The 15433-nt window shown below is 40.2% G+C and overlaps 1 protein-coding gene across 2 annotated transcripts in view; it reads right to left on the minus strand.

Moving 5' to 3' along the window:
* ART3 (ADP-ribosyltransferase 3 (inactive)) overlaps window positions 1-14478 on the minus strand; it is a 37295-nt gene extending 22817 nt beyond the window's left edge. For both annotated transcript variants that reach the window (XM_059924023.1, XM_059924022.1), the window contains exons 1-3: window positions 14385-14478; window positions 13138-13215; window positions 6781-7492 (exon numbers count right to left, since the gene is read on the minus strand). In XM_059924023.1, coding sequence (XP_059780006.1) covers window positions 6781-7492; window positions 13138-13206 — 781 coding nt within the window. In that variant the 5' untranslated portion in view covers window positions 13207-13215; window positions 14385-14478. The remainder of the gene's footprint in view (window positions 1-6780; window positions 7493-13137; window positions 13216-14384) is intronic.
* Between the last annotated feature and the right edge of the window lie 955 nt (window positions 14479-15433).

The raw sequence follows: 15433 nt of genomic DNA on the forward strand, positions 1-15433 counted from the left end.
GATTCAGCAGGTGTAAAAAGACATGAGATTACTGTGACTAGCTTTATGCCAATAAATTTGAAATATAAGACAAATGGACAATTCCTAGAAAAATGGAACTTATCAAAAATAACTCAAGAATAAACAGAAAACTCACATGGTATTATAACTATTAAGCAGTTTAAACTTTTTCCACAATGAAAAATACCAGGATAGCTTGGTTTTTACAGAGTACTAAAGAGAAAGGAGCTGCACAGAGAACCCCAGAGATCTTCAAAGGGTTTCCAGTACTCAGCAAAGTACTGATCAGTTTATACTTGTCTAAGGAAACTACCCAAGGCCAGGGAAAGAACTCAAAGGATGAAGAATAGTGATTATTCCTACCAGCCACACTGGAAAACCTTATAAGTTGTTATTTTAGCGGGGAGCTCTACAGTAAGAAGCCTTGGAAGCAGTTCAGACAAAGTAAATAAAGCCCTCCCAGGAGTTCCTATCTCCTTCAGATCTCAAGAAATTACAGATGTCTGTGACCAAACTCATAGCTGATTGGAATTTCTGGCAACAAGACTACAGCAGTATTTGTTGGCCACTGCACTTTTGGACACAAGGACTCCTCCCTTTGTAGGCCCTGCTACTGCTAGCCTGTTACTGGGCCTAATGAGACAGACTGTCTCACTAAAAGAAAAGTCATGATTCTCCAACCTAATATCTTATTGTGCAATGGGTTCTCTTTGAACTAAATTCCCATGAAGTAGGACAAACTCCCAAAAGTTCCATTGTCACATGGAAATTTTACCTCCAATTAAGGGCCAAACCTGGCTCCTAAAGCCTTAGCCACTTCCGCAAATAAATGGCTGCCCATCCATTAGACCTGCAGTCTCCAAACAGTGGTAGAGGTGTTCCTGCACGCTCTAGCAAATTCACAGGGGTACCAAGGGATATTTTAAAATTTCAAGACAAACACAGCCCGACTTGATATCTTTCAGACACTGCATGAACTACTAGCTTTAGATAGAACACAGTTTCAAAGTTATGCTACATTCTATTCGATAACATCACATATTTGCAAAGCTGGGTTTTTAGCAAGTGTTGTGATAAAAAGCAAATATATGTGAAAAATCAATGTGGATCAGGAAATAAGGTGGTATCTAATCTGACACCAAGGTTTGAGAAGCTGTGCAGTCAGTGTCCAATAGGCACGTACATCCCATTAGCAAGTCACTGTGGTTAAAAATGAAATAATAGTTCTTAAAACTTTTTATATATATTACTTCTTTAAAAACAGCTACTAAGATATTAGGGCATAAATACTTATTGAGTTGTTTGAGTTTACTTAATAAATGGAATTATTAGGCATTTATTTTAGCCTAGGGACACTCTGAAAAAAATTATGACAACACTAAGGACACCAAGAAGCAAGAAAGTCTGAGAACCTCTGCATTAGACAGTACAAAGCTTCACCTACTACTTTATCCAAACTATTGGCTCAATGGGGGCCTTACCTGTAAGACTTCACACCTGAAAAGACAGCTGCCATGCTGTGAGACAGTCTATGGAGAGGCCTATGTAGTTAGGAACAAGGGAGGCCTCCAGCCAACAGCTCATGAGGAACTAAGGCCTTAGTCAACAACCCACGAGGAACTGAATCCTGCCATCAATCATGTGAGTGAGCTGGGAAGTACATCTTCCCCAGTCAAGTATTATGATGACTGCAGCCTAGTGAGAGATCCTGAGTCAAAAGACCCAGGTACACTGAACCCAGATTCCTGACACAGCAACTATGAGACAATAAATGTTGTTTTTAGCCACTAAATTTTGGAGTAATTTGTTATGCAGTGATGGATAACTAATACAGGTGTGAGGGTCAGTTTTATGTATCAACTTGTCTAGGATACAGTCCCTAGTTATTCAATCAAACATTAATCTAAGTTGTTGCCTTGAAGGTATTTTGTAGATGGGATTAAAATCTATAATCAGTTACCTTTATATAAGGGAGATTATCCAAGATAATCTGGTGGGCCTGATACAATGAGTAGAAAGGCCTTAAGCGCTTAGGCTTCCCAAAAGAAGAAATTCTGCCTGTGGACACAGCTTCAGCTCACACCCAAGAGTTCCAGCCTGCCCTTCCTGACAGCCTGACCTATGGATTTCAGACTTGTCTTGCTAGCCCATACAATCATGTAAGCCAATTCCTTACAACTGATTCTGTTTCTCTGGTTGGAAACCTTGTCTGATACAATCAGCATGAACAAGTCTGGTGGGTGAAAGTCTGGAGGGGGTTGGTAATGAAGGGTTCTCCCTTTTCCTATAAATATGGAATAAACAGTCTGAACAGCCTTCCAAATGTTCTAGGCATTGATTCATAATGTGAATTTCTCGAGGTGATGGATATGTGATATGTCACTTCCTATCTGGTTTATCTAACACAGAATCCTGTTGAATCCCCAATCCCAGACAACAACACAGCAACTTTGCTACTCCCAGGGAAGGCTAAAAGAGTGTCCATCAGAACCAACGAAGGTACTTATATTTGATGAGCCCTCAAGTGCTAGGGGTGAATTTATAAAAAATAAATCTGGATAGCTCTGTAGGTTCATCTTCTTTCCCCCTTTCGATGGCTTAGCAGAGAGTTGGCTCAGCAGGTCTGAGTAAGCTCAACAAAATAGACTAACACCAGCCACTGGAGTTCAGGGGCTCTTCCTTTCTAACAAGATTACTTTTGCAGTCAGGGAACACTGATATTCCCCGCCCCCATGACTCTATTAATATGTAAAATATATTTACATATATACAGTCTGGTCCCTCTCTATGGAAATACTGTCCAAAATACCAGATGATCTATGACCAGCCTGTTCAGTAAAATAATGAGAGTTCAGGGGATGAGGTATACTCTACTATTTCTCTGCTTATAAGTTTTCTTCCAATGAACCATATTATATCTACACTGTAAGGGGCATGAAATCTCAAAGCTATGGCTTCCTACCAGGTATTTATAATTCATCTATAGTCCTCCCAATCCAAGTACAGTTTTCAGATGGGGTCATTTTAAATGATGAGGAATGTAGCCTGATTACACAGCTGACATTCTACTTTTATCAAGTTTTCTAGAAAAACAGTATAAAAGAAGGTTAACCTGTGGTAATTTTCCCATAAGGACGGATCAAGGGTTTTGTTACCATTTACTCACTCCCATTATCTTGGATTAATACGAGTATCTTTGACCACCAGGAATTATCCTCTCCACTTCCTAACCAACTGAACTATTTTCTTTAGCTAACTAGTTTTTGTAAGGCCCACATACATTTTTATCTTGAAAATCACAAGCAAGTTTAAAGTAACAGCACAGGACTGTGTTAGCACACTAAATTTAGCACAGTATAATTTTTTAATCACTTTCATAAATGCTGCCTTTTTACATCCAGAGGTATATTCAGTCACAATGGAACAAGGTTCTGATTATATCCTCCTGGCTTGAGCTTTTAAAACCCCTGGTTATTATCCTTCATAGTGTTTCAAACAGCCTAGCTTTAATGATCACTTCAGGGTGTTTTTGATCCTGAGTTCCCATTAGTTATCTCCAGATGGCAGCAGAGGACATTGGTCCGACTCCAGTTTAGAGGTAAAGCAACACAATCAAGTGCAGTGGCCTGACTTTGCCAGAGCTCTCCAAACAAATAGTACAGGTGAGCCTCCACAGAGGTTTTCCCTTGTGGCTGGTTTGAACATTAACCTGCTGCGTAGCCTCGGCCTGACTTTCTGGGCAGGCCCGCAGAAGTTTGCCCACTCTCCTCCCCTTTCCTCACACTGGGCTCATAACACACTTCCCCATGTAGGTCTGAGACTTGGCTCATTCTGAATCAACCCAGCGGCTCCACCCCTTTTGTTTATCGTAATGCTACTCACAAACATGAACTCTGTGGGCTCCACTGCCCACCTCTGTTCATCAACCAGATACGCGTGATTGATCTGGCCTGCTGCAGCTACCGTAGCCAGGGTTTCTGCAGAACCAACGCCTCCACAAATAGCATTTGGCTGAGTGCATTAGAAGCACCAAAAGTGGTATCATTTTGTCAGCCCAGCTGAAACTGGGTTTCTGGCTATAATGTGCTGGTAAAATTGAACAGGTTCTGGGGTGGAGAATGGGGGTTCTGATCTGTAGTGTTTGCTGATGTCCATGGTATAACTCTCATCCATGGCCAATTTCAAGCCATCGTGATGTATGAGGAATTGCCAAGAGATATACGCCCACAGTCAGCTCCCGTGAGCTGGTATGAGCTGGCTCCAACTGGCTTCGTTTTTGGTCAGGTCCAATGTATGGTTGGGTGAGGGAAATGGGCACTTTTCCTCTCAACATAAATTTGCTCACTTCAGTCTTCGTCTGCCCCCTCAAGGAGAACAGTTGGTCTAACTTCCAACTCAGGGCCAGGACTAAGGTGAGGCAAATGAGGTGTTTAGGGTGCAAAATTTAAGGAGGCACTCACTCTTAGGATCATGCAGGTGCAGGTTGTGCAAGTATACGACCCTAAGCATGAAGACATCCTTAAATTTTGTGCCCCAGGCATCTCAATGGCCACATAGCTTCTGCCATTAAATCAAAAGTGGACCAGCTCCCCTCCCCACTCCATCTCACAGGTATAATGTCTCATCAGCACTTCTCTACCTGTTCTTTTTTATCTCATAATGCGCTGGCACATTTGAGTCAAGGTCTAAAAGTCTATCCCACTTCCAAGGCCCTACTTCAATACTCGCTCTGCTTGACCAGCAGCTACGGTTTTGGGTTCAGCTAGACAATCATACTCATAAGACTCCAAAAGGCATCCCCTCACCAGTTTACTCAGTTTTGCAGAAGAATGCAAGGCAGGGAACACAGCATAACTATTAAAGGGTAGCATGAGAGATACACCTTCAATGCAAGTCCTCACAGCAGTCCAGGGCTGTCCTTCAGTCCCCAGAATGACATCTCAAATACAAGAAAACAAGGTTACACAGGTGGGTGCAGGAACTATCCTAGCTTAGTAGCCTCATGCCACACATAGAAGACAACATCTCTTATATCAATCACGCCATGAGTATACTCCAGGACTCAGCAAGAAGAATACCTCAGTATGTCACACCACATTCAAGAATGCCCAAAGCTATGGCTTCCCTCCAGGTATTTATACTTCATTCACAACCTCCCAGCTCAGAGGCACTGTAATGATCAACGGTTATGTTTACCATTAGGCAGTGCTGCATGGTTATACAGTTGTCATTCCACCTTTAGTAGATTACAGAGACATAGCGCTAGAAGAAGATCAACAAGAGGCCATTTTCATAAGAGGAAGGAGAAAGGGTTACCCCAAAGCACAATACCATAAAATTTCAGAACGCTGGCGATAAAGAAAATATCCTAAAACCTCCCAGAGGGAAAAACAAGTCTCATTCAAAGTTTTAGTAACTAGAATGGCTTCACACTTTTTAACAGCAGCATCAGAAACTAAAAGACAATGAAGGAACATCTCCAAAATTCCAAGGAAAATAATTTCCAAGACAAAAATACAAATCTACAAACTATTATTCAAGGTCTCAAAGATAGATTTTTCAGGTATACAAAGTCTTAGAAAATTTGTCTTAATATCTCTTTTCTCAGAAAACTTCTGAAGAATCCCTACCCCTTCCAAACTAAGGAGTAATTCAAGGAAGAGAAGGAAATCCAAGATATAGGGGATTCCTCATAGGGTAGAAGCAAAAGAAAGTCTCAGAATAGTAGTGAGGAGAGATTTCAGGGTATTTTCATAAAGCAAGGTGATGGAATCCAGGAGTATATCCAAAAAAAAAAAAAAAAAAGAGAGAGAGTATCTGATATACCTAAATGTATTAAGAGGAGATTTATATGTCTAAGGATTCAGGGGGTGAATTATTGATGGGATATAAAAAGCTAAGGAAACAGAAAATCATACAACTAATAACTCTGAGGTAAAAGTAGTACTTAAAAACAAAATGGCACCAGTCTACTACACTGGGAGAATGGGAAGGGGAAATGCACAAATGTTGAGGAGGGTGGTGGTGATCAGATTCTTCTAATTCCCTTCTCCCCTGCCTCCCTACACGACAGAGTCTGGAAAAGCTAATTACCCTCTTTTCAAGATTTTCTTGTAGTTACAGATGATCAAGTAGCTATTCCGGTCAATGATATGCAATCAGAAGTCTACTCGGAATTTCTGGGAAAGCTTTTACTCTCCTGATTAAACAGGCAGATTTGGCTACCATCCGCCTATCCTTTCTTTTTGTCTTGAACATGGATTGATGTCTACAGCTGCCAATAGTCACACTGAAAACATGAATCAACAAACCAACATGCTAAAATTGGTGGATGACAGAGTCTGAGTTACTCATGATGTAGTTGAGCCCCTGTACCAACTCTGGACAGCCCACTTCTAGACTTCCAATTAAATGAGAGCCGCCAGGCAGGTTTTGTTCCTTGGCCTATACTCACTAGATGCTAGCAGCAACTAAAGATAGTTGTGACAATTAAAAATGTTTCCAGCTACGGTCAACTGACCCTAGTGGGCAAAACTGCTAGTTGAGAACCATTACCTTATATTAGTATTTTGTTTTTTTAACTTTCAATAATACCGTAAATGTATTATTTTGATACAATTAAATTATGAAAAAAGAAACAGTATGAAAAGAGCTAGATGAGAGACCACCAATGTTTTGTCTCCTTTTAAAACCTCCCAATTTTCTTCCGGACCTCTCCCTGGGCCTAAGAGCGCCACTCCTTCTTTCCCAGACAAGCACAGACAGAACAGAGACACTTACCACCTAGAAATGCACACTCATAATGGCTGCAGGTCTTGTTTGTGCTTTGAAGGATAAGGTTATTGCCAGCCCCACCCTGTGACACATGAAAAACCTCATTCAGAGGTATTAAAATAATTCTTTCACTTTCTTTATCAAAAAATTTTTCAACGGCAATTCCAAAGCATGTGTTGATGGTTAACAGAACGTCTTGGTCATTAGCAACTTGAGGTTTGGTTGAATATGCCAAGGTGAAATGGCCAAGTCGGACTTGGTTTAGTCCTCCAAATGTAAATAAAGTAGTCTGCCTTACGCTATACACCACATTTTTGTAACTGTTCTCACAAGATCTTCTCAGCAACTGCAGAGCTTTTGTCAGGTAAAAATGAAAAGCTTTGAACTGGAAGCCATAGACATAATCTTTTCGAGACTGGCCAGCCATTTTCCCAGCTTCATTGAACAGATGGTAAAAGGAAGTTTGCTCTTGAGCTTCAGAAATATATGCCATCAGGGCTATTCCATGGTTATCCTTAAAACCCACAGGGAGAAAGAGCTGAGTCTTCCGAGCTTCCCACTTGGCTTCTGCATTTTCCCACACATCTTCCAAGAGCTGGAGGCTTGCTTTTTCCTCCTTGAGCAATTGGGGGACATATTTGATTTCCATCCTGTCAGTGCATTTCAGGTATTCGTCATCAAATGCATTATCTGCCATATCTAACAGTTCAGCTTGTACCTTCAAAGGAAAAGGACATTAATACTCTTGAAATAAAGACATTTGGTGTACATCATTTCTCTCAATTTATCGCATCCAGCCCCTCATGCCAAGACCCTCTCCCTTGCTTACAATGAACTTTGGATATGTTTTTACATAGGAAGTATCTTCCACTGCTAATGATAACTTTTCTCACATATTTATACGAAAGAGTAAATGACCATGCCTACAACTCATTCGTTTGAACCCTGTGGTACGGAGGAAAGAACAATGAGGGTGAAACTGAAGAAAATGGGTGGCAGTCCTGGCTTTGAACAATATTCTTAGCTAGATTTCCTCAACCACTCAAGACTGTTGAGTGAATTTGAAATATCTTGTGTGAAACACTTTACATGAAGGATAAATATATAAAGGCAAATATTACCCTTTTTGCTTTGAGGCTGCCCCCTCCCCCTTGTCTGTGTGGTTCAGCTAGGACTGATTCTGCATCTTCAGCCCCTATGATAAGCAACGATGCAGGCTTAAAAACCAGAGCACTCCCAGAAAAACAAAAGGCTTTCTTTCCCTATAACCATAAGCTCTAAGGATAATATTGGCTTGCGGCAGCCAATAGTTATCCATTTAGTCCCATGGAGAATCCTGTCTACAAATAAAGCCAACAAAGGAAGGTTTGCAGAGCTGAGAGGTGAAGAGAGAGATGAGGCCCTGATAACATTACTTAAGGCCTGAGTCTAGCTTTACCTGAAAACTGTATTTTACTTCAGTCATAAGAATCAGTAAATTCCCTATTTATCTGAGCTAGTTTGAATTGTCTTTCCGTTACAAGTAACTGGAAAAGGACTAAGCATCTTTATATGACACACATAACATAAGAAGCAGGGCAGTGTAGTGTAACGAACACTACTAGCTTTGAATCAGATAGATCTGGATTCAAATTCCATTTCTGTTACTAACTAGGTACTAATTACTTATGGGAAAGTTACTTGACATTTCTGAGCTTCAATTTTTTTCATCTAAAAAATGGGGATAACGTGAGGAAATAATATCTTAATTGCAGGATTGTTGTGAGGATTACATGATATAATGAATATATGCAAAGTCCTTAGCGCCATGCCTGGCACGTATCAAGCCTTCAACAAGCTGTGGTTATTTTTATCATTTCGTAATAGGAATATATGTACAGTCTTCCTTCAGTATCCATGGGGGATTGGTTCCAGGAGCCCCCGCAAATACCAAAATCCACAAATGCTCAAGTTCCTTATAAAACTGGCATAGTACAGCCTTCCCCGGTGGTGCAGTGGTTAAGACTCCGCGCTTGCACAAACCAGGGGTGCTGGTTTGAACCCTGGTCGGGGAACTAAGATCCCGCATGCCACGTGCTGCAGCCAAAAAAAAGGCACAGTACAATGAATACAGCGGGCCCTCTCTATCTGCGGGGTCATGCATGTATGGATATGGAGGGCAGACTGTATCATACTGTAAGTTCCTCAAGGGCATGATATGTATCATATTTATCTTCTGAATTCCAAGCATCTAGCATAGCAACTGGCAAAACACTTAGTTCAAGTGAACTAAGTAAGAACCCTGTGCTCAGGCCTATGGATCAAAACACAGGATGAGCACAACTGCCCAGAGACACCATCTAAGGGTTTCTACAAGTAAAAGGATAATGCCCTCCATATCATTGTCTCTCTCCACTACGCTATACTTGTATGGTACACTGACTGCATAAGTTGCAACCTCAGTTGGAGACTTTATAGAAACACTTAGCCAGGATCTGTTAAAGTTGCAGGCTCCATGTGAATGATTCTTAAAGTGTGTGAGTGTGTGTGTGGAAAGGAAGAGGCGGTATAGAGAACCAACTTAAGAAAGCAAAATATAACTTGATTCCACATCCCACACTATCTCCTTCTCACTATCTCTCTTCTCCCCTCATAGTCAAACTTCTTCAAAAAGACATCTAACTTTGCCATCTCCGTTTCATTTCCACTCATATCCCAGCCCTCTTCAATCCGGTTTCCGACCCCCATTCCTCCATCCAAACAGCTCTCACTAAGGAAACATTTCTTCTTAGACTCCTTTGCAGATCTAGCATATTCTAGTTGGCCATTAAATGCTGGAGTTTCTCAAGGCTACTTATTTTCCAACTCTCAATTCTACCCTTAGGCAATTATATAAGACCCATAGTTTCAGTTATCATCTAAATACCTCTGACCTGTCTTGTAAGTGCAAGATCTGTATAGCAACTGCCTACTTAATAACTCCACTTGAATTGCTCAAAGACCCTTCAAACAAAACAATCTAAGACCAAGACCAAACTTACAATCTTACTGCCTACAACTACCATCAACTTATTCATTTGTGAAATTTTCTTAGATTTCTCCTTCTCAGTCACCCCCTGTGGCCACTTCATCATTAAGGCCTAACAAACTTCTCCAGAGTACTTTCTGTATGTGAAGCACTAAGTGTTCATATATATTCATTCATTTAATCTTTATGGTAACCCTGTGAGGTAGGTAGGTACTATTATTAGTTCCTTTTTTAAGGATGAGGAAACTAAGGCACAGAGAGATTAACTTGTTTGGAATTGATATTTGAACCCAGGCAATCTGGCTCCAGAGTCCGTTCTCTTAACCAAAATGTTGTGTTTCTGATGATGAAGACCACTGACATTTATGTAGCACTTTTTAAAAAAAAGAGTTAAATTTTGTCCTCATAACAACCCTTATGAAAGGTTGGGCAGACAATTCACAACACCGTGTTACGAATGTAGGAATTGTGCTGGCATCAGAAACGGTCTTGATTACCAGCCACAGAATATTCTGCTGGGGAAGTCACTGAGACTCCTGAACTCCTGGGTCTGTAGGTCACTTTCTTGAAGTGGGAATTTGAGCTTCATGAGATGAAATCATTGCCATCTCCTAGCCAAGAAATGCACTTTGCTCCACAGCACAGAATGTATCAGAGTGCATCTTGGGCGCCAATGCCTAATTCATCTTCAAGACTTCAACATCTTATAAAACATCATACCCTGAAACCACTGCCCCCCCCCACATTCCTCACATCATATCAAGGGTTGATCCAATATGATCCTGTCTTTCCCCCTGTGCCTCTAACCAGTCTCTGCATGTCTAATTTTAGACATCAAGTCTTTCTGGCCAAAGGCCACCGTTGATTTTGTGTTCTGTATAGTGAGTACCTTGAGCACTGAAAAAGCCCACAAATGCCACCACAATTCAGGGGAAACTGAATGGACAAGGAACAGGTACAAAGGCTAGGTGAACACACTGATTATATTTTCTTCCTCTGAGTTATTCATTGAAACAAAAGCCTATATGGATGAAATTCAATTACTAAAAGTTTGTTACAAAAATGTAAAAATGACCTAAATGGTTAAAAAAAAGAAATTGGTTAAACAAATTATGAAACATTCATAAAACAAACACATCAAATTTATGTTGCAGAAGCATATTAAAAGGCAAATCAAAACCACAGTGAGATACCACCTCACACCCATTAGGATGGCTATAAAGATAAGGAAAAAAAGGAAAATAGGGACTTCCCTGGTGGCGCAGTGGTTAAGAATCTGCCTGCCAGGGCAGGAGACACGAGACACAGGTTCAACCTCTGGTCTGGGAAGATCCCACATACCTCGGAACAACTAAGCCCATGCGTCACAACTACTGAGCTTGCATGCCACAACTACCGAAGCTCACGTGCCTAGGGCCTGTGCTCCACAACAAGAGAAGCCACTGCAACGAGAAGCCTGTGCACCGCAACAAAGAGTAGCCCCTGCTCGCTGCAACTAGAGAAAGCCTGCGCGCAGCAACGAAGACCCAACACAGCCAAAAAAAAAGGAAAATAGCAAGTGTCAGCAAGGATGTAGAGAAATAGAACCCTCATACCCTGCTGTATAAGTAATTAAAATGGTGCAGCCACTGTGGAAAACAGTTTGGGGCACTTCCTCAAAATATTAAACATAGAGTCACCATATGACCCAGCAATTCTACTCCTGGGTATATACCCAAGGGAACTGAAAATATATGTTCCCACAAACAAAAACCTTTGTATGAAAGTTTGTGGCAGGACTATTCATTCATAAGAACAAAAAAGTGGGGCCAACCCAAATGTCCATCAATTAATGAATGGATAAAAAAAATGTGGCATAGCCATGCAATGGAATATTATTAAACTATAAAAAAGAAGGATGTACTAATTTACACTGCAACATGGATGAACCTTGAAAATGTTATGCTAAGTAAAAGAAGCCACACAAAAGGCCAGATAAAATGTCCAGAATATGCAAATCCATAGAGACAAAGTGCATCCCAGGGGATGCAGGGAAGAGGGAATTGGGATTGACTGCTAATAGCTACAGGATTTCTTTTTTGTCATGATGGGAATGTCCTATAATGAGATAGTGGTGATGGTTGCAAAACATAGTGAATATATGAAAATCACTGAACTGTACACTTTAAAATGGTTTATTTTGGGGACTTCCCTGGTGGAGCAGCGGTTAAGAATCCGCCTGCCAATGCAGGGGGCACAGATTCGATCCCTGGTCCGGGAAGATCCCACATGCCACAGAGCAACTAAGCCCATGTGCCACAACTACTGAGACTGCACTCTAGAGCCCACAAGCCACAACTACTGAGCCCGTGTGCTGCAACTACTGAAGCCTGTGCGCCTAGAGCCTGTGCTCTGCAACAAGAGAAGCCACCGCGATTAGAAGCCCGCGCACCGCAACAAAGAGTAGCCCCCGCTTGCCGCAACTAGAGAAAGCCCACGTGCAGCAACGAGGACCCAACACAGCCAAAATAAATAAATTTAAAAAAAAATTTTTTTTAAGTAAAATGGTATATTTTTATATGTGAATTATACTTCAATTTTTAAAAAGTCACACTGCAGACCAGGTAACAGAATATACAGTGTTTCTATAAAGAATATATCAGAATATTAAATTTAAAAATGGATAAAATTTTAAGAATTTAACACATTTTAAAGAACATACTTCAAATCAGTGGACAAATACTCATTCAGTAGTGATGTGAGAGTTAACAATGTGGCGAGAAATATCAAGTGAGATACCTGGCTCATATTTTACATAAAAATATGATACAGAATGTTTAAAGATTCAATTGTAAAAAATAAAATCATAAACTATCAGAAAAAAAAAGAATACTGAATGTGGGAAAATAGTCACTATATAGTTTAATGGAAAACGTAGATAAACATTGCAGTGTCATTTTATCTGAAGAAAAATACATATTTTTAGAATATCTGATGCCATGGACAGACATCTGTAGCACAATATTAACTTAAAAAGGTAAAAAAATACTATGTATAGTGTGAATCCATTTTTGTAAATTACAAACATAAACACATAGAAGAAAGCTGAGAAGAATACACACCAACAGATTGAGTCTTTCCCTCTGGGTGGAAGACTGTGGATGATTTTTACTTTCCTCTTTTTGCTTAATTTTAATTTTTCAATTTTCTACAGTTAACACGTATCAGCGTGTAAAAGATAAGATCTACTTGTAAAAAACTAATTTACCTACTCTCTCTGTTCTCATTTCCATCATCAACCCACACAAATGCCTCAGGCAACCTTATATCAAGAGTTCCCATTCCAGTGACCACATGCTTCCCATTCCTAACATTACCTGGAAGATGTCCATTAGAATCATAGGTGCCAGCAGCATGGTGACCATTTCAAAATGTCCTGCCTTCATTTTTCTCTTCTAAATTAAAAAGAAAAAATTCCAATTTAGTAGACTTAAAAAAAAAGGTTTAGGGAAGTAGAACAGGATGACACACTATATATATTTTTTCATTCTGGGTAAGAGTGGGTATCATGATGGTTAGGAAGTGATTATTAATAAATTTCCAATGGCTGGAAGGGTCATTAGACTTTGTCTGGTGGTCTAACACCCTCATTCTACAGATGAAGAAACCAAAGCTCGGAGAACTTCAACAATTTGCTCAAGATTAAATCTGTCCATTTCCATTCTCTTTTGGACATGTTGTCTCTCCCACCATAGTCACTGGTAGTCATTTTTTCTTCCTATCTCTAAATCTCCCCTCAGCATACATAGGAAATCACAAACTAAAAAACAACCATTTCAAATTGGTCCCCTAGCTCCCAGTCTCCAAGAATTCTCCAGGAGTTAGTATCCACGCATATCATCCATTCTTTGATCCTCTTTGCAAACCAAGTCATGCCCATTTGGCTAGGATGGAGGCCAGTAGAGGTAAAAACCAGAAGGTTATCCGAGGCAGTCTGCTTCTCCCAAATATGCACATTTAAGAGAAGCCAAGGATAAAACAAGCGTCTTGCATAACTTTCTGAAGGCAGGAATGAGAATAAGAAGGAACTGGGTAGGAAGCAATTCTAGTAAGATTATATAATTCTATTGGCTGAATACCCAATATTCATCCCAAAGTTCATGAGACAGGAACAGGTAAACAGGAGGGAAAGAGGCCGTCAAGGGCTGAAGCTGTCCCAGAGCCATTAACTGATTCAATTAAAGACTGGTTTATAGTTCCTTCCACATACCTACAACAAAGTTGACATGGCTGGAACTGAACTGAAATCTCTTTTTTTATCCTACCAATCACCATATTATGGCATCTGAAAATGGGGAAGAACAGCACAGGGGAAAGAAGATAGTCTTCCCTTTGGCCCCAGATCCCCATCTTTATTCAGGAGGCATATCTTTATTTAAAGATATCAAAAGATAGTACAAACATGCTGCTTTTGTGTGAAGCTTCCCTTTAAAAAAAGATTTGGAAAATAATACTTGACAGATAACTGTCACAAGGCAGTATGTACCAAGCAAGCTCTGAATCAGGATTTTCTTGAAAATTCTTCACTTCCATAGTCTGAGTGTAAATAAGTCAAAATGTTTACCTGGCTTTTCTGCCTGTGGAGGTTTAAATGATGCTAGGTCTCAAACTGTTTCCCCACTCTCTCAGTGGCGGTGAGCGTGTCTTCAGGATAGGAGGCTGCTGACGCTGAGAGCTGAGAAGGGAATGCTTTTCTTTTTATAAACATCCCCAGCAATAGCTTGGCAGTGGCACATTACCTCGTTTGTGTTCTGCTATTTATATCTGCCCCCCAGACTATCCCTTGGAATCATTACTGTTAACACATGAAATCTCCAAGAGGCTTGTAAAGCCACAGAAATTCCCTCTAACCACACAGCATGTTCAGTTCTGAGCCCTCAGTTCTGGGCTTCTCAGAGAGTGATCACTTCCCATTCCTAACCCTTTGACCCTTTGACCCTTCGACTCTGAGATGTCAGACTAAAGCGAGGATTTTACCCTAGCTAAATGGTTCACATAACTCAGGGGACTTGCTGTGTTAATCACTGGCAATGGTGATGGCTATCACCATTCACTCAACCGGCTTACTGTATTTTAGGTACTGTGCCAGGTGCTGGGACACACAAGTAAGTAAAATAAAGCTGAAAAGCACTCAAACTAACAAAAGACATGAATATGCATACTTAGCCAGAATACATGTTAAAAATCTTAGGTACAGGCAAAGCCCAGTGAGAACACTAAGAAGGGAAGGATTTGGTAATATCTACAACTATAGCTCTCATTTGAGTAAAGTACACCTAGTAAATATATTGACTGCAGTGCTGAAGAATACTTAAGAATTCACCACCGACTATGGATAAAAAACCGTGAAATGTCCTTGGAAATTCACGCATATGTGTATCAAAATTAATTAATATTTAGAAAGTAGCACTATTCATAAAAGCCCTAAACTGCAAACCATCCAAATGCCTATAAATAGTAGAATAGATAAATTGTGGTGTATTTATACCATGGAATTTTGTATAGTACTGAAAATTAATAAACTCTTAACTACGTGTATGTGCATAAATACCACAAATTTTAAACCTATGAACAGATACAAACATCTACACACTGAATGATTTAATTAGTATA

This window comes from Balaenoptera ricei, chromosome 5, assembly GCF_028023285.1.
Source record: "Balaenoptera ricei isolate mBalRic1 chromosome 5, mBalRic1.hap2, whole genome shotgun sequence".
NCBI classification, from domain to species: Eukaryota; Metazoa; Chordata; class Mammalia; order Artiodactyla; family Balaenopteridae; genus Balaenoptera; species Balaenoptera ricei.